The following is a 21,105-nucleotide window of genomic DNA, read 5'->3' as shown; positions in this document are numbered from 1 at the left end:
CCATTCCGATCAGAGTTACCTTGATGTGGTGGGATGGCTTTTATGCTATTTTTGATCAAAAAAGTCTTACTAAAAACTCTGTCTTATTTAAATGCACTTTTTGCTTTTTATTTACTTAGTTACAGCAGGGTTTTCGCTCATTTTTTCTTTTGTAGGTTTTATATGTTTTATGGCCAATGTGAACATGCACTTTCCGGATGGAGACCGCATCTATGGACTCCGAGTGCTCATGCCAAAACAGGGTATATGCAGCAAAGAAGAAAAATGCAGATAGCACTCACCGGTCCTTAAAACTTCATCCTTTATTCAAACTTTAAAATGTCATGGCCAGAGGAACAGGTTGCTGGGATGTGCGAGCTGGTGTAAGACGACGGCTGTTTCGCGCCACTCAGCGGTTTATGACCCATTGAAGTTTTAAGGACCAATGAGTGCTATCTGCATTTTTCTTTTTTGCTGTTTAATATTAGACAGTGTAGGACTGTCCCGATCAGAGTTACCTTGATGTGGTGGGATGGCTTTTATGCTATTTTTGATCAAAAAAGTCTTACTAAAAACACTGTCTTATTTAAATGCACTTTTTGCTTTTTATTTACTGAGTTACAGCAGGGTTTTCGCTCATTTTTTCTCTTGTAGGTTTTATATAGCATATATATTATGTACATGAACAATCTGCATTGCAAACGTACATAACCTGCTGCATGTGTAACAAGGTGGCCCAAGGTGGTAGGTGGTAGTCCCAGCTGAGTCAATTAAGCCACAGTCAGTATACCCCTCGAGACCTTGTACATGAAATAGACAGGATGGACACAGCTCCCCCCACGAGTTACCTATTTTTCCCAGTCACTACAGTCCAGGCATACGTACATATAAACGCCGTGTGCACAGCTGTATTATTGGTGCAGAGATTAGGTTCCCAAACCATACAGTAAATAATAAAGAAACTGGAAACGTTTCAGCCCTTTATCGAGCTTTCATCAGTCACGTGCTGTGCCTTTAAACCTTTAAATGTGTGTCAATCGTATCATTGGTTAGAATGCAGATCATGCATTGTGCAGTGGATGACTGCCTTTAGATGACGCGGTGAATAGTTAAGGTATGCAAGATGCATAGGAGCTGGTGTATGATGTATATGCTGCTAGAGGTAATTGCCTCAATAAGGAGAGTCAGCACTGAAGTAGGGGCTGAAGGGGAGCCACCAGAAACGAGATAGGGGCTGGAGGGGAGCCGCCTGAACGTGTATGTTGATGTCCTCTCAGACGCGGTATCCACCGCTAGTCCACATTTAAAGGCACAGCACGTGACTGATGAAAGCTCGATAAAGGGCTGAAACGTTTCCAGTGCTACTCCAATACCATTAAAAAAATCAATCTATAAGATTTAAGTTGAGTGCGAGATTTCTTTATTATTAACTACAGTCCAGGCAATTACAATCCAGAGTCACAGGAGTAATCCAACAGGCATAACTTTTATTTTTGTAGGATAAACTAGGTAGAAAGTGGTGATTGGAGAAAATGCGATAGAGACTTCCTGCTCTTTCCCTACTCTTATTCACTGCCATCTCAGCATCAGCCATAGCAGCGGTCACCATTCACAAGCAAAGGTAGTGAAACTTCACTCGCCGAAATCTGGATGCTTCTAGTCCCTTCGGCGGGTCACTCGCACAGTCCTGTGTCCACCTCAGCCACGGTGACCGAAAGAGGAGATAGTCTGGACGCTTAAAGTCCCTTTGGTGGAGCACCATACGGTCCCAGTGCCTGCTTCACTGCCCGTGGTCCTGGGCAGCAGTCTCTACACCCTCCTGGAGTTTTGCCAGCTTGGATTTCCCCCAGCCGGGGGTCCTTGCTGTCCCAGACAGGGACAGGCATCTTGCCTCAGGCCATGCTGCCTGAGCTCTGAGCAGGAAGAAGGAGCTTCCTGCTCCCAAGAGGCTGCAAGTCCAGCCCACAAAGTTAACCTGAGCTGGCACTGCCTCTAACACATATAGGAACATTGCAGACACAGCACACTAATACATAGAACACAGTAACATACAGGTACATAACAGGGATAAAAGGGCAATACAATAATACACAAGGTATAAGAAATACAGACATTACTAAACGGGTACACTGTCCGGGAACCACATAAGATGTACGAGCCCAGGACATGGGAGAGAGGGGGCGGCAAATGAGGGTCTTCGCCACCTCCTTACACCTGCACAGTAGTCACACACAGCACTGCCCACATACAGCTCTGTAGCAAGTTTCCTACACACTAATGTAATGATGAGTAAAGAAAACTGCTTCAAGGCGACAAGTGTAAAAACACTCTCACAGGTTACAAAAGGTTGGAGAATTTTTTCTTACAGTTATGTCAATGCCATTGGACATTTATCGGAATGCATGGTACTGTTCTAGCGTACCTATAGCAGAGCAGTGTTTTAAGAAATGTATTACCTGGCACTACCATGGCAGTGGCATAACTGTTAGCTTTTACTCCTATGACTTGATGACATGTACCACTTCCATTTGAAAGGGCAGCTGAACACACTGGACAAATATACCCAGATATGCTAATAAGCCTTATCTGTGGCATGTGTTCATTTGTCAGCACACTTGCTGTTGTCAGAAGGTTAAAAATGGAAACCAAATCTTTTCTTTTTTTCCTTTACTGCAAAATCAATCCCAAATAAGGTGACTGGTTGAGGGATGTGGATTTTGATGTTGAAAGGAGTCCAAGTCTCTCCTTGGAAAGGATGTTAGTGAAAGTCTTGTGGTGTCCCAGGGGAGTAAACCATCCAATGATGTTCTTTAGGAGTTTAGAGCTGCTTGTAGGTTATCCTCCTCTAATTGTGCTCCGTTCAGTTCAAGCCGTCTTCTTTTGTGCCAGGTCCTGCTCCTTTCTTCTCCTCAGCCAGGCTACAAGCACCAGCCAGGATGGAGGCAATTAAGAAGAAGATGCAGATGCTGAAGCTTGATAAGGAGAATGCCATAGACAGGGCAGAACAAGCTGAAGCAGATAAAAAGGCAGCAGAGGACAAGTGTAAACAGGTATATATTCGTGTATAATCCTGGACATTGCACTAATAGTTCCAGTCCGCACAAAATCATATAACCATTTAACAATACAAGTACACGCATCATAAGTAACGGAAATAAGTCAGTAGACTTAAAAGAGCATTAGATCTTCCCTTTTTGTTACTAATATATATTATTTATTATATGCTATGGTATATGCTGTAGATCGTAAAACATGGGAGCAGTGTCCTGTCCTATAGCATCCAGATGTGTAGAGCAAAATCTGCTTTATAACTAACATATACTGATCTCAAATATGCAGTAGTAACTACTTATGTTGTGTACATATAGAAAAAAAATCTATGTATTTCCTTCAAAGAAAAAGACCAGACATGTAAGGAATCCAGCCTGCATCCCCAAGGTCTAGAAATTGAAAACTAATGTCTAGTTCTCTTTTATGTCACATTTATCCTATGGGAACTCTAGCATTAGTAGTATGTGCATTGAAACGTCCAAGCTGTAAGGATTCTTCATAGTGGTTCTTGGCATGTTACCAAGGCCATGGAGTTGCTGCAAATTGATTCAGTTTTGTAGCTGGCACAGATAAAATCTACTAGCTTGATTTACATGGGTATTTTATGGGGCTGAAATTTTCTAGGTAGACTACACAGAAATAATGCCATAAAGGTATTTCTGAATAAATCCCTAGTAAGGATCTTTTGCATGTAATTTATGCAATGCATTTACTAGTTAACATGCCTACCCTATATACAAGTCATCTATGGCATAGTACAAAGAAAACTGCATTTAAAGTGTGAACTGATCTCTAGGCATGCTGATGACTGCCTGTCAATACAAGCCCCTGTGTTCACTTTTTTTTCTTTCTTAAACAAATATTATTTATGATACACTTCATTATAACCCATTTATGACATATTACAGTAACATAATAAAATAGAGATTATAAATGTATACGTGAAATCTTATTTGTCATCATACAGTGCATACTATATAAAGAAAGTAATCCAAAGATATCCAAAGACACCATTACATCACTAAGAATAACCTGTATGTAAAACTCTTGAAAAGGATATATTAAAAACTTGACGTCGTGGGAGTTATAAATCCTTTGTAATCTGGCCCACCTTCTCCAAAAACCTTTACACGAGCAATACTAATAACAGAAAATGTAGACCACTAAGTCAGGAAAAGATTTTTCAGAATATCCTAAAGCAATTTTCAGCTACAGGGGGTGAAACTCCAAGCTTTGTTACCACTTTTTTTTTGCTGCTAAAGAAAATCAAATGGGTTATTTTCCAACGGCCATCATGTTCTATCTTCTATAGAAAAAAGAACAGTGATGGTGTATGGCATAAGATAAGACTGATCATGTCAAATCAGAATGTATTAATTAGTGGACATAACCACATATAATAAAATAATGTAGCACATGTTAACCCACACATTGTGCAGTTGTGCAAAATTTGGGGCATATTTAATCCATCCACAGAAAATGCTAACCCTGGTAGGTTAACGTGTCTCCCTACATAATATACTCAATAAACACCAAGAAAATATATATATATATATATATATATATATATATATATATATATATATATATATATATGTGTGTGCAGGGCATACAGAATTTAGAGGACATTAAAGACAATTTTATACATTGGCGTTATAAAACATATGCAAAAAAAATAACACGGGCACAAAGACAGGACAGTGGGTGAACCAAGCAGAAAAAGAAAATCAAGACACTAAAGCTGACATATAAGTAGAAACAAGGTAATGAATAAACAAAATTAATCAAATAATTCACGGTAAAAGTGCCTATGTGCCACTCTGTAGTGCAACTGTAAGCGAAATATGCTTTCCCTTAGGATCGGGAGGTTACTTATTTTTTGGCATATTTCTTGTGCATTTGCAATAATGTGATAATACATGGGCACTTTAGCCTTGCATTACGTGAGTATAGATGTCAGCATTACTGCCTTCATTTTCTTATTTTTGTGTCTGGATTGTCCATCTTTTTATTTATTTTTTTCCCTCTAAACATATTACACATATATTTTCTTAAAGCTTGTACAAATTTGATTAAAGGCTTATCAAATGCTCTAATAGCCCATGCCATCGATGTCACCTTTTGTATTTTACATTAAGTATAAAATATTAAGGATGTTTTACTATTAGACATGGCTCTCTTCAACGCTTTGAATGTATACAGAATGGGAATATTCCCCGAGAAGTCTTCTGGCATAAATACTGTGCACTCACACAAGAATCCCACCTATGATAGCCAGGGATCATGGCAGCTGTGCTGTAGGACTGGGTATCACTACACCAGATTCTCCAACAAGTTAAGTCATCTAGCTAATTTCTGACACACACACTCCCCCGAACAATAGCGGGCATTACGTGACCTCTGTGCAGAATTTGGTTGGTATTATGTGGCAGCCTGTGGGAGATTTAGAAACAATATAACGTGAGATCATTTCGTATTTTAATATCTACCGGATTAGTGTTTAATGTTGGGGATGAAGTGAAACAGACTGAGCAGTTGCCTCTATTTTTACAGTAGCAATATATTTAGTCTACAAAAAGGGAGATTATAGGTGATGAAGCCTAAGATGAAAGATCATTTCTTTTCATATATATGACAGTTTGTATTAATTACCCAGTATATATGGTCAACGTAACCCACAGTGCTGTAGTCAGACTTGGACATAAGGTGCAGTGGGTCTTACAGTCTAATTTCCCTATTTTCTCCATTTGTCATGAGCACTACTATCAGGACTCAGGAGGCAAAAGTAATAATGTGATTTACCTACAATATTTGGAGTCTATATACCTCATCATAATGTAGCATCAGTCATCATATTCTTTCAAGGTCCCTGCAAGTCTTCCAGGCTGCACATACAATGGAACTACATAGAAGTTACACTCAAGGCTAAGCTAGTAGAGAGTCCAGTTAGGAGGAAAGATATAAGGAGACTTATGCTTCTCCTTTCTTTTTGTATATTCTCGTGCTTGACAAATGCATGAAAAGCTGCATGATTAAGGGTGCGTAGCCACCTGAAACACGTCAATGTCACATACCACGTAACTTATAATGCTGATGCTGCTTTACCCTCTGCTGAGCTCTTTATGGTGAATAAAGAAAGAAGTTTGTTTCACAAGTTCGTTGAGTTGGATTTCCTTCTATTTTTTGAGAAATGTAATCCAGACTTTTTTTAACGCTTTTTTGGAGTGTTAAATATCACAGAAATGTACCACAGAATATGTGAAACAGTATGGCTGAGAAATTTAAGACTGCAGCATTTTTAACACTTTTTTCAGTTTTATAGATCACAGGAAATGTACCACAGAACACAGAATAGTGTATGGATGAGAACTGTAATCCAGCCAATTTTTTTACCGCTTTTTTGGAGTGTTAGATATCACAGAAATGTACCACAGAACACGTGAAACTGTATGGCTGAGAATTTTAAGCCTGCAATTTTTTTTTATGTTTTTTAAAAGTTTTATGGATCACAGGAAATGTTCCCCAGACTATGTATTAATGTATGGGTGACAGATTTAACCCTGCAAAATATTTAGACGCTTTTTTGGGCTGTTATTTATACAATTGAAACAAGAATTTTACATATACTATATAAAAAGACACATATGCATGTTTTTCTCAATATCTGACATGAAATCGGAATAAACCTTTCCCATTTTAGGAAAATTAGGATTACCATAATTATTAATATTTGCCAAATGCCAGAATAATGAGAGAATGTTTTAAAGCATTTGTATTACTTATCGCAAAGTCAAAAGTTTACACACACTAAGATTACTATGCATTTAAACAATTCTGGACTGCCCGATGATGTCATGTGTTTGGAAGGTTCTGAAGGTTTTTTGGCAACATCTGAGATAATTAGAGACATATCTGTGGATGTATTTTAATGCACACCTGAAACACACTGCTTCTTTGTGTTGCATCATGGTAAAGTTTAAAGAAATCAATCAAGATATCAGGAAGAGAATTGTGGACTTGCACAAGCCTGGCTCATCCTTGGGTACAATATCAAGATACCCAAAGGTGCCTCATTCATCTGTACAAACAATTATACGCAAGTACAAACAAGATGGGAATGTCCAGCCATCATACCACTCAGGAAGGAGACGGGTTCTGTGTTCCAAAGATGAACCCGCTTTGGTTGGACATGTGCATATCAACCCAAGGACAAAAGCAGTGAAGATGATGGCAGAAGCTAGTAAGATTATCGCTAATTATAGACCTGTCTCTAATCTTCCCTTCATCTCTAAACTCCTGGAACGCCTGGTCCACTCCCGTCTTACCTGCTATCTCTCAGATAATTCTCTTCTCGACCCTCTTCAATCTGGTTTCCGCTCTTTACACTCTACTGAAACTGCCCTCACTAAAGTCTCTAATGACCTACTAACAGCTAAATCTAATGGTCACTATTCCATGCTCATTCTCTTGGATCTCTCCGCAGCATTCGACACTGTGGATCATCAGCTCCTTCTCACTATGCTCCGCTCCATCGGCCTCAAGGACACCGTTCTCTCTTGGTTCTCCTCCTATCTCTCTGGCCGATCCTTCACTGTTTGTTTTGCTGGTTCCTCCTCCTCTCACCTTCCCCTTACTGTTGGGGTTCCTCAAGGATCAGTCCTAGGCCCCCTCCTCTTCTCTTTGTATACTGCCCCTATTGGACAAACAATCAGTAGATTTGGTTTCCAGTACCATCTCTATGCTGACGACACCCAATTATATACCTCTTCTCCTGTTATCACGCCGACCTTTTTAGAAAACACCAGTGATTGTCTTACCGCTGTCTCTAACATCATGTCCTCCCTCTATCTGAAACTGAACCTGTCAAAAACTGAACTCCTCGTGTTCTCTCCCTCTACAAACCTACCTTTGCCCGACATTGCCATCTCTGTGTGCGGTTCCACCATTACTCCAAAGCAACATGCCCGCTGCCTTGGAGTCATCCTTGATTCCGAGCTTTCATTCACCCCCCACATCCGATCACTGGCTCGCTCTTCTTATCTGCATCTCAAAAACATTTCTAGAATTCGCCCTTTTCTTACTTTCGACTCTGCAAAAACTCTTACTGTCTCACTTATTCATTCTCGTCTGGACTATTGTAACTCTCTACTAATTGGCCTACCTTTTACCAGACTCTCCCCGCTCCAATCTGTCCTGAATGCTGCTGCCAGGATCATATTCCTCGCCAACCGTTACACCGATGCCTCTACCTTGTGCCAGTCATTACACTGGCTACCCATCCAATCCAGAATCCAGTACAAAACTACTACCCTCATCCACAAAGCACTCCATGGCTCAGCACCACCCTACATCTCCTCTCTGGTCTCAGTCTACCAACCTACCCGTGCCCTCCGCTCTGCTAATGACCTCAGGTTAGCATCCTCAATAATCAGAACCTCCCACTCCCGTCTCCAAGACTTTACACGTGCGGCGCCGATTCTTTGGAATGCACTACCTAGGTTAATACAATTAATCCCCAATCCCCACAGTTTTAAGCGTGCCCTAAAAACTCATTTGTTCAGATTGGCCTACCGCCTCAACGCATTAACCTAATTATCCCTGTGTGGCCTATTAATAAAAAAACAACAACATAATCACGTTCCTCCATCATGTTCTCATACACTTTATGCAGTTAATAGCCTCTGTGTCTGTACTGTTACATACTTAGGTAGTTAACTGGTTCATGCAGCTTTACATGAACACCCGAGCCTTACACTATGGCTGGTCCAAATAACTAAAGCAATTGTTACCATCCACCTCTCGTGTCTCCCCTTTTCCTCATAGATTGTAAGCTTGCGAGCAGGGCCCTCATTCCTACTGGTATCTGTTTTGAACTGTGATTTCTGTTATGCTGTAATGTCTATTGTCTGTATAAGTCCCCTCTATAAGTTGTAAAGCGCTGCGGAATATGTTGGCGCTATATAAATAAAATTATTATTATTATTATTATTATTATTATGTCAATATCCAAAGTGAAACAAGTACTGTATCAACATGGGCTGAAAGGCCATGAAAATTGAAAATGCACACAGGAACAAAGACCTTAATTTTTGGAGACATGTCCTGTGGTCTGACGAAACTAAAATTGAACTTTTTGGACATAATGACCATCATTACGTTTGGAGGAAAAGGGAGAAGCTTGGAAGATTAAGAACACCATCCCAACTGTGAAACATGGGGGTGGCAGCATCATGTTCTGGGGTTGTTTTGCTGCAGGAGGGACTGGTGCACTTCACAAAAGAGATGGAATCATGAAAAAAGAAGATTGAGGCAACACTGAAGCAACATCTCAAGACATCAGCCAGGAAGTTTAAGCTTGGGTGGAAATGGGTCTTCCAAATGGAAAATAACTCGAAGCATATGACCAAAATGGTAACAACGTGGCTTAAGGATAACAAAGTCACTGTTTTGGAGTGATCATCACAAAGCCCTGATCTCAATCCTATTGAAAATTTATAGGCAAACCTGAAAAGGCAGGTGCGAGCAAGGTGACCTACAAAGCTGGATCAGTTACACCAGTTTTGTCAGGAGGAATGGGCCCAAATTACAACCGACTATTGTGAGAAGCTTGTGGAAGGATATCCCAAATGTTTGATCCAAGTCATGCAGTTTAAGTGCAATGTACCAAATACTATTAAAATGTAGGTAAACTTTTGACTTTGCAGAAAGTAATAAAAATACCTTAAAACATTCTCTCTCTCATTATTCTGGTTTATTCTGATTTTATTTCAGATCTTGAGAAAAACATGCATATGTGTCTTTTTATATAGTGTATGTAAACTTCTGGTTTCAACTGCATATTGTATATACAGGTGCTTCTCACAAAATTAGAATATCATTAAAAAGTTAATTTTTTTATATTCTTCAATACAAAAAGTATATTTTATAGAGTCATTACAAACAGAGTGATCTATTTCAAGTGTTTATTTCTGTTAATGTTGATGATTATGGCTTACAGCCAATGAAAACCCAAAAGTCATTATCTCAGTAAATTAGAATACTTTATAACACCAGCTTGAAAAATGATTTTAAAATCCAAAATGTTGGCCTACTGAAATGTATATTCAGTAAAAGCACTCACTACTTGTTCGGGGCTCCTTTTGTATCAATTACTGCATCAATGCTGCGTGGCATGGAGGCAATCAGCCTGTGGCACTGCTGAGGTGTTATGGAAGCCCAGGATGCTTTGATAGCAGCCTTCAGTTTGTCTGCACTGTTGGGTCTGGTGTCTCTCATCTAGTGCACACAGGAGGGGAATTAATGGATAGGTAAATGAGTTTTGGAAGCAGCTAAGCATGCAGTTTACCAAAACAAATAAGAAAATCCCAAAGAAATGCAGCCAACTCTCCATTTTCCTGCCTGGATGACACTGCTGATACTCGCTTTACCAAGCGGAAAGGGGATTTATTATAAAAATTTCCCTTTAAATATATGAGGATAGTTGCACCGCTGTGACTAGTGGAAGGTTGTGAATACTACAGAACGTGCACAGCTGGGGCTTTTTTTGCTATATGTGTATCTATATATATATAAGAGGCATCGTGATTACTCGCTAATCCCGCCCCCTGCACAGTAGCTCCACCTCCCACCACATCACCACACACAATCCCGCCCCCACCTCATTACCGCACACAATCCCGCCCCCCACCACATCACCACACACAATCCCGCCCCCCAACACATCACCGCACACAATCTCGCCCCCCCAACCGGTCACCGCACACAATCACGCCCCCCAACCGGTCACCGCACACAATCCCGCCCCCCACCCCATCACTGCACACAATCCCGCCCCCCAACATGTCACCACACACAATCTCGCCCCCCAACCCGTCACCGCACACAATCTCGCCCCCCAACCCATCACCACACACAATCACGCCCCCCACCCCATCACCGCACACAATACCACCCCCCACCCCATCACCGCACACAATCCCGCCCTCCCACCCCATCACCGCACACAATCCCGCCCTCCCACCCCATCACCGCACACAATCCCGCCCTCCCACCCCATCACCGCACACAATCCCGCCCTCCCACCCCATCACCGCACACAATCCCACCCTCCCACCACATCACCGCCCATAATCCCGCCCCTCACCCCATCACCACCCATAATACCGCCCTCCCACCCCATCACCACCCATAATACCACCCTCCCACCCCATCACCACCCATAATACCACCCTCCCACCCCATCACCACCCATAAAACATCACCACCCATAATCCTGCCCTCCCACCCCATCACCACCCATAATCCCGCCCCCCACCCCATTACCACCCATAATCCCGCCCTCCACCCCATTACCACCCATAATCCCGCCCTCCCACCCCACTACCACCCATAATCCCACCCCCAACACATCACCATGCATAATCCCGCCCCACCACATTACCATGCATAATCCCGCCCCCCACAACATTACCACACATAATCCCGCCCCCCACCACATTACCACACATAATCCCGCCCCCCACATCACTCGCTAATCCCGCCCCCTGCACAGTAGCTCTGCCCCACCACATCACCACACATAATCCCACCCCCCACCACATAATCCCGCCCCCAACACATAACCACACATAATTACACCCCCCCACCCCATCACCACACACAATCCCACCCCCACCCCATCACCACACATAATCCCGCCCCCACCCGACACCACAAATAATCACGCCCCCCCACCACATTAACACACAATTCCACCCCCCACCATATTACCACACACAATTCCACCCCCCACCACATTACCACACATAATCCTGCCCCCACCACATCACCACAGATAATCCCGCCCCCCCACAACATTACCACATAATGCCACCCCCACCACACTACCACACAAAATTCCGACCCCAACACATCACCACACACAATCCCGCCCCCCACCACATTACTACACACAATCCCGCCCCCACCACATCATTACACATAATCCCGCCCCCCCACCACATCAACACACATAATCCCGCCCCACCACATCACCACACAATCCCGCCCCCCACCACATTACCACACATAATCCCGCCCTCCCACATCACCACACATAATCCCGCCCCCACCACATTACCACACATAATCCCGCCCCCCACCACATTACCACACATAATCCCCCACCACATTACCACACATATTCCCCCACCACATTACCACACATAATCTCGCCCCTCACCACATTACCACACATAATCCCACCCTCCCACCACATTACCACACATATTCCCGCCCCCCACCACATTACCACACATAATCCCACCCTCCCACCACATTACCACACATATTCCCGCCCTCCACCACATTACCACACATAATCCCACCCCCACCACATCACCACACACAATCCCGCCCCCCCAAAACATTACCACACACAATCCCGCCCCCCACCACATTACCACACACAATCCCGCCCCCCCACCACATTACCACACATAATTCCGGCCCCCCAACACATTACCACCCATAATCCCGCCCCCCCACCACATTACCACCCATAATCCCGCCCCCCCACCACATTGCCACACATAATCTCGCCCCCCACCACATTGCCACACATAATCCCACCCTCCCACCACATTACCACACATAATCCCGCACTCCCACCACATTACCATACATAATCCCGCCCCCCCACCACATTATGACACACAATCCCGTCCCCACACATTAAATGGTACCTGGTAGAAGTCAAGGAAAGATCTTTGAAAATGACGAAAATGACTATACATTTAATTGAGTTTACAGAGAAATTTTTACATAATTTATGTTTCGTTATGAAATTTGTTTAGATGATGGAATGAATAAAAAACGCACATCTTACTAAATCCAGTTTGTTTTTTATTTTACACTGTGAATAAAATGTATTTTTAGTATTATTCAGCTTTTTAATGATTATTATTGTAATTAACTTCATTTTAAGTTAAATTACCACCTGCGTAAGCGCTATTGAATCTTGTCATTATTTACTTTAGTTTAATCACCAGCAGCGTTAATTAGATAGCAATGAGAGTGCCGAGCGTAAAGGTACCTTCACACGAAGCGACGCTGCAGCGATAGCGACAACGATGCCGATCGCTGCAGCGTCGCTGTTTGGTCGCTGGAGAGCTGTCACACAGACCGCTCTCCAGCGACCAACGATGCCGAGGTCCCCGGGTAACCAGGGTAAACATCGGGTTACTAAGCGCAGGGCCGCGCTTAGTAACCCGATGTTTACCCTGGTTACCAGTGTAAAATGTAAAAAAAACAAACAGTACATACTTACATTCGCGTCCCCCGGCGTCCGCTTCCTGCACTGACTGACTGACTGAACGCCGGCAGTAGCAGGGCACAGCGGTGACGTCACCGCTGTGCTGTGCTTTCACTTTGCGGCGCTCAGTCAGTGTGGGAAGTGGACGCCGGGGGACGCATGTAAGTATGTACTGTTTGTTTTTTTTACATTTTACGCTGGTAACCAGGGTAAACATCGGGTTACTAAGCGCGGCCTTGCGCTTAGTAACCCGATGTTTACCCTGGTTACCAGTGTAAAATATCGCTGGTATCGTTGCTTTTGATGTCAAACACAACGATACACGGCGATCGGACGACCAAATAAAGTTCTGAACTTTATTCAGCGACCAGCGACATCACAGCAGGATCCTGATCGCTGCTGCGTGTCAAACTAAACGATATCGCTATCCAGGACGCTGCAACGTCACGGATCGCTAGCGATATCGTTACAAAGTCGTTTCGTGTGAAGGTACCTTTAGCTGGCTGGAAACATCTAGTATGTATATGTTTATGTACTTTCTTATTTAATAAAATATTGATCGGGCAGACCATTATAAATGGGTATAAGGCCGGGGTCACACATGCGAGATTTACGGACGTAAGAGCGCAGAAACTACGTCTGTAAAACTCGCATAACATACGGCACAATTATTCTCAATGGGGCTGCTCCTATTAGCCGTATATTACGGTTCAGTATTATACGGCTTTCTACGGCCGTACAAAATCGCAGCATGCTGCGATTGTCAGCGTATTGCGCAAAAAAATCGCCAATGAAAGTCTATGGGGGCGAGAAAAATACGGATTCCACACGGACCAGCAGTGTGACTTGCGAGAAATACGCAGCGGTGTTAGTGAAAAGTCGGTAATTCAATTGCCGGCTTTTCATTTCTCCTGCACAAACCCGACAGGATATCAGACATGGTTTTCATACAGTAAACCATCTCATATCCCCTTTTTTTTTGCATATTCCACACTCCATGCAAAAAAAAAAGGGGATATGAGATGGTTTACTGTATGTAGACCATGTCTCATATCCTGTCGGGTTTGTGCAGGAGAAATGTGAAGCCGGCAATTGAATTACCGACTTTTCACAGATATCGCGCTGAATGAAATCTAAATACAGAATATATATATATGTGTCTCAATGACATATATATGTATATATACTGTATATATGTTTTCCCGAACATTTGAGCACATAAATCCATTAGATGTCGGTTTTGCAAGCCTGCGCGAAAATCTCGCAGTACGGATGCCATACGGATTACATATGGAGGATGCCATGCGCAAAATACGCTGACACACCCTGACTACGGATCACTATTTTGGGAACATTTCTCCGTATTACGGCCGTAGTACGGACGTATAATACGTGGCGTATTGTCTTACGCCAAGTGTGACCCCTTAGAGTTCTCTTTGGACACCATAGTTCTGAGTTACTGGTGTCAATAACAATAACAAATCCTTTTTAAATGTTGCCAGGTGGAAGATGAACTGGTTGCACTGCAGAAAAAGCTGAAAGGAACAGAAGATGAGCTGGATAAATACTCTGAAGCTCTAAAGGACGCTCAGGAGAAACTGGAGCAGGCTGAGAAAAAAGCAACTGATGTAAGTACAGTTTTCGGTTTCCTGCTGTCATCTGAGAAAAATGTCTCTAACATCTTGCTAATGAGATACTTCCTGAATGTTACTTTCCAACACAAAAAAATGCAATTATACAAAGTATAAGCAATACAATACAAAAATGTGATATATGTCTATAGTCGTACTTGAAGTCCCCACAGCTGCATTTTATGATGTCGTAGGTACTGTGTGTTGGTATAATATGGTGCCACATATCAAAGATATTCTCTGCTGAAAGCAGAAGTCTTACGTAAAACCACGCCTACCTCCAATGCAAAATGGCACAGTTTATAAAGGAACAGAAACAAAAGAAAAACCTTAAAGGAAACCTGTCACATCCACAAAAGCTATTAACCTGGAGGTAGAATGTTAATCTGCAGGTTAATAGCACTCTAAAGCCATGCGACCGCTGAACTAAAAGCTGGACTACTGTTAGGAAATTAATTTTATTACTCCCAGCAGCCCCGTGCTTTCAGTCATGGAGGCGAGGTTTCAGTCACTGCTCGGTATATATATTTCAGCGGCAGCTGTAAACACGCCCCAGCACTGACGGACAGCCGGCTCTGCAGTATGTCAGTGCTGAGCTGGCTGTCAGTCAGTGCCTGGGCATGTTTACAGCTGACACTCACTATGTATTGTGCAGTGACAGTATTTGCTCCCTGCACAACCTCTATGACTGAAAGCATGAGGCTGCTCAGAGGAAGAAAGTTAATTTTCTCCCAGTAGCTGGGCTTTTAATATGTCAGCCGGGCAGCTTCAGGACACGATTAACTTGCAGATTATCCCAATGTCTACAGGTTAATAATATTTGGTGTGGAGACACGAGGGTCAGTAGTTGCTCTTGTCCGCTGGCTCAGCTGTCTTTAGAAAGACTGCATGGACCAGGGCTCATCCCACTGATTCACCGCACTCCTTTACCGTGGGCAGAATAGCACTCAGACAACACAGGGTGAGAGTAAACCAGTGTGGCAATTATTTATTGAACCACCACCAGACAATAACATATAGTACAGTCCCAGCAAGTACATAAGATGGTGCAAATTAAAGAGTCTCACCCTTCCGCTGGCTTGCAGGGATTAGAGCAGCTGCAACTTCAGGGCTTCCAGGACCGAATACCCCCCACCAGTGGCAACCCGATTTTGGCGGTCACCCACAAAGAGGAGATAACGACAAGCTTAGGAAACTGACAGTCCATTGAGGTACATGGCCAGGTGACCTGATTGTCCCAACCTGACCTCTCCATGGATTTACTGATGGTCAATGGAGAAAATCTGTATTCCTCCAGCTGGAGCCTTGATCCCTTAAGCTCGCATCCTGTAGAGTGTTTCAAATCTTTATTGCTTCAGTTGGAGCCATGGTTCCCTGGCTGCTGTACTGTAGATTCTCTTTGCAGAAGGGTAGAGGTCCCTTTTATACCCACATCTGTCCTCCAGGCCATCATCCACAGTTCAGAGGGAAGGTGGGATGAGGTCAAATCTCATTGTTCGAGTATTCAATCAATCTCCATAGTTTGTCCTTCAATGTTTGCAGGTCAATAAGCTGCATGGACTGATACAATGGGTAATCAACATATTAGCAAACATCGATTGTTCAATAGATGTGTCCCTGTAACCCCAAGGATAGCAGCACAATAAGCTGCAACAAACATCAATTCAAGAGTCAACGTTCAGGCTCATATGAACAATGGCCTATGTCTCCTGACCTACTGAGAAATTTGTCTGGCCTAATTAAGAATAAATGTTGTGTTGACAGATTTGGGGACATGACTGGTTCCCTGTTCCTGTAGGAAACTGGAGGCATACAGATCTACAGTAGCGCACTATAGAAGTCTATAAGTGTCATATTGCAGATACGTATACATCTGATTTTATTATTGCTCACTTGGCTGCTACCATCTAAAGGTTAAATTTACAGCTCACATATTTCTTCTGATATTTCATAAATTCCACAATAAACCATAATACTATAAAAGTGAACAACGTATAACAAATCCTATTCAATTACAGCATAAAAAAAATAAATACATCTGCAACTAGACCAGTTGAAAATCCACAGCATACCCTATCTATTGCATAAATGACATTTTATTCAGTTCAATGAAATGTGTCAAATCTGCATCCACATCTTCACCAAAATTTCTGTTTATCATGCGTGGATTTAATTTTGGAATTGTTGGCAGGTTTAAGAGTAGTTTTTTAGTCTACATGTGAAACTGTCATGCCATTCAAAATCCGGAATATTTATAAATGTGCATTATTATGCAAAGTTACAGTATTCCATGTTGCTCGTGTACCTGTGTTCACTGTAGTTCCGGTATCACGCTAACGGCATTCATGGACAAGAAAGATCCGGTACAAATTCCTGTGCTTGCAACAATGCTGAAACAAGACTGCAATTGGGAAATATAGAAATTCACAAGCATTAAAAATTAATTTGGAAAATAACTTATTTTTGTTAAATAAAAATGTATTTGTGATCTTGTGAAAGTTCTTCATCTGTTCACCAGAGGGCGCTGGCAGAGCATTTATAGCAGAGCAATGTAATCTATAGAGGACACTAGCACACACCATAGTAGTGTCAGACTGCAGTAACACACTGTGTGCACACATAAATACCCATCTATGGAATTGCTCGCCACCAGTCTGATTACAGAGCAGCTAGATGGAAGTCAGGGTTAGAACAGTTTATTGTCTAATAACATGCAACTGCTGTACCATACACTGTAACTAAAACTTCTATCTAATGGATGCCTTAGGAAAAAGCAGGGAATTTGATTTTCCAACTTGTGCAGTACTCTATTATCAGGAGAGAATGATTTGTGGGAAGACTAGTCTGGGGAAAACAAGGCCCCCATGGCTAATCACCCATTAATTAGCATATTTCCTTCACAGTTATAAAGTAGTTTGTTTGTACATGAAGAAATCAATGAGACAGTATAATCGGCTTGATAAATAGGGTATACTTCTCACAAAAAATACATGGTGGTTGTTGGGGTAGGGGGGCAGAAGAAGTTGTCATGTTCCCTTTAAAGTGACTAGCACCAGGTTTTTGCTACCTAATATAAGAGAAAGATAATGTGACAGAGACCCAGATTCCAGCGATGTGTCACTTACTAGGATGCATAATCTACTTTTTATAAAATCAGTGATTTATCATCAGGAGATGATCACTAGAGGACTAGTAATCCTGCTTCCAGGTAGTCCAACCACGCCCCCTCAACTGACGCACAGTGTACACAGAGAGCTGCCAATCAGTGGTGAGGGCGGGGTTATACAGAGATCAGCATTTAGAGAACTGGGAGATCTACGCAGGCGGCAGGTAAAACAGGTTTAAGAAAAAACTGCAGCACCTAGTAATGTAAGTGATACATCGCAGAAGTCAGGGTCTCTGCCTCTACATTATGTTGCTCTCAGATAGGTTAGCAAAGATATATTGTGAGATTCCTTTTAAGTAAAGTTAGTTCATATCTGGCAGACATCTGTAGTCTGATATTCCCAAGGAGGAATTGCATATCAGAATAGTAGCAGTCACTGTCAGGACATTTCTGAAATACAAACCAACCCAACATCTTGTAGCCAAGGTCAGTTTCTGGTTAGTATTCGAAGGGAAAGGAAAAGGCCAGACTGGGTGGGGCAAGGAAACTGATTCTGCTGTTACATTCCCTCATGCTTCACAGATACCTGTCCTCTATGACCGGGGTGCAACCAGTTAAAATACCTCATGGTTGTAGACAATAGTGCCTGCATATGATGTAGGTACAAGCTAATGTCAGAGGAATGGAATGCCGCGGAGGGGGAGGAGCAGCAATGTCTCCTCACCGGGTGAAATCACAACCTCACAGCAAGCTCCCAGCCAGCTCCTTATCGTGTCAGCGCTGGTCTTGATTAACAATTATTAATAGGCCTCTGCATTCTCTCAGCTATTGTTAATCTGCACACTGTATGTCAGACCACAAAATCATGGTTTGCCAAGTCTACGATAAAGTGTCGATCTGGAGAAGATGAATACTGCCAGGATCGAGGCTAGCCAGTGTCCAATGGTGAATGGCGCGGTCAGGGTTTGCGTCAGAATCCTGATTTTCAGGGAAACCTTGTCATAGTGCTCAGTGGTGGGCTATACCTCTAGGGTGTGGAACTGGGGAACACTAAAAAAGTGTATGCCCCCATTCTTTTAGGTAACTAAATTCATTTTTGGAGTGAGGATTGTAAATGCAGACTTTCAGGATCTGTGGGGAATTGTAGTTTTGTCACCGTATTGCAATGCACAAAATAAGTTCTTGAGGCTAAGTTCACATGTAGCAGTCACTGCCCTACTGCAATACATCCAGAACCAGCACTGACATGCACTTTCCGCTTCAAAACGGCAGTTTTCAAAATGATTGTTGATATGTTGTTTTTTTGGGTAAAACTGCTGGTTTGTGCACTGATGATAGTGCAGAGGAGTAATTACACTGCACTCACTATGTAGTAAGCGGTGACTGGAATAACTCCTTGTCCCACCCTGATGACTGGAAGAAAGCAGCTGCAAGGAAAATAAAACTTAATTTTCTCCCTGTAGCTACTGGCCAAGTAAGCTAGCTATACAAGATTTAAAGGGGATATCCGGCATGATGCCAGGAGTCCCATCATGTCAACAGGAAGAGAAACTGTTGCTCTGTTTATAGGGAGTAGTTGAATCTCTGGCAGAAGCGGTCAATGACCAAGCAAAATCTCAGTGAAAGTTGCTTGTAAGATTGCTAGAGAGACTAATCAGAACCCCCACTTGACTGCAAAAAAAAGATTTAGCGGACTCTGGAGTTGTGGTACATTGTTCAACTGTTCAGAAACACCTGCACAAATATGGCCTTAATGGAAGAGTCATCAGAAGAAAACCTCTTCTGCTTCCTCACCATAAATCCAGTGTCAGAAGTATGCAAAAGAACATCTAAACATGCCAGATGCATTTTGGAAACAAGTTCTGTGGACCGATGAGGTTAAAATTGAACTGTTTGGTCACAATGATCAAAGGTATGTGTGGAGCAAAAAAGGGCAAAAAAATCTCAGGAAAAGAACATCTGGCCAACCATTAAGCATGGGGGTGGATCAATCATGCTTTGGGGTTGTGTTGCAGCCAATGGCACAGGGAACATTTCACGGGTAGAGGGAAAAAGAGATTCAATTAAATTTAAATTATTGATGCAAACAAAACACAATCTGTAAAAAAACTGAAGTTGAGAAGAGGATGGCTTCTACAAATAGATAATGGTCCAAAACGCACGTCAAAATCCACAATAGTCTATCTCAAAAGGCGCAAGCTGAAGGTTTTACAATGGCCCTCACAGTCCCCTGATCTGAACATCGTTAATATCTGTGGCTAAACGTCAAAATAGCAGTGCATGCAAGATGACCTGGGAATGTCACAGAACTGGAAGAATTTTCCAAGGAAGATTGCATAAAAATCCTTCAAGCAAAAATTTAAAGACTCTTGGCTGGCTACAAAAAGCATTTACAAGCCGTGATACTTTCAAAAGGGGGTGCTACTAGGTACTAACCATGCAAGGTGCCCAAACTTTTGCATTGGCCCATTTTCCTTTTTGTTATTTTTAAAATGTAAAATATGTATTTTAGGCAAACAAAATTTTTCAAAGTAAATGTGTCATCTTTAACTTGAGGCCTTTTAGAGATCATTTCATCTTCAACTTGCTTAACTGTTCACAATAACAGTAATTTTGACTAGGGGTGCCCAAACGTTTACATGCCACTGTACAATAAGATGATTGCAATATATTAAGAGGATAAAAATGTTGATGGAAGTGCTTCTGTAAAACACTGAGGCAGTAGCATTGAGGCATGGAACTATGCCTTTTTAATGCATTTAGTTACTGTCACTAAATGGACACCTACTTCCTAACATCCAGAGGTTGAAAATCTTAAACAGACATCATCAAGCAGATGGGCTACTACAATTGCAATAGTAAAAGCAATCAAGCACACATTTCTCCCATGTCTTGATAGTTCATTACAATGTTTCAGCAAAGATGTTACTAATTGAGGTAGCCCATACTGTGTTGTTCAGCGTTCACTGTTTCTTTACTGTATGTAATTTACACACAAAAAATGCTGCAAATTTACTGACACCAAGGTGTTATTACTACTTTTTAGT

The 21,105-nt window shown here is 42.3% G+C and overlaps 1 protein-coding gene across 2 annotated transcripts in view; it reads left to right on the top strand.

Annotated features, from left to right (window-relative positions):
* The first annotated feature begins 2,846 nt into the window (after window positions 1-2,846).
* TPM4 (tropomyosin 4) overlaps window positions 2,847-21,105 on the top strand; it is an 87,832-nt gene continuing 69,573 nt past the window's right edge. The window contains exons 1-2 of one of the 2 annotated variants that reach the window (XM_077271890.1): window positions 2,847-3,029; window positions 14,824-14,949. In XM_077271890.1, the coding sequence (XP_077128005.1) occupies window positions 2,916-3,029; window positions 14,824-14,949 (240 nt within the window). In that variant the 5' untranslated portion in view covers window positions 2,847-2,915. The remainder of the gene's footprint in view (window positions 3,030-14,823; window positions 14,950-21,105) is intronic. The other variant, XM_077271888.1, reaches the window with a different exon arrangement.

This window comes from Ranitomeya variabilis, chromosome 1 (assembly GCF_051348905.1).
Source record: "Ranitomeya variabilis isolate aRanVar5 chromosome 1, aRanVar5.hap1, whole genome shotgun sequence".
NCBI lineage: Eukaryota > Metazoa > Chordata > Amphibia > Anura > Dendrobatidae > Ranitomeya > Ranitomeya variabilis.
This window is presented reverse-complemented; position numbering and strand designations above follow the sequence as displayed.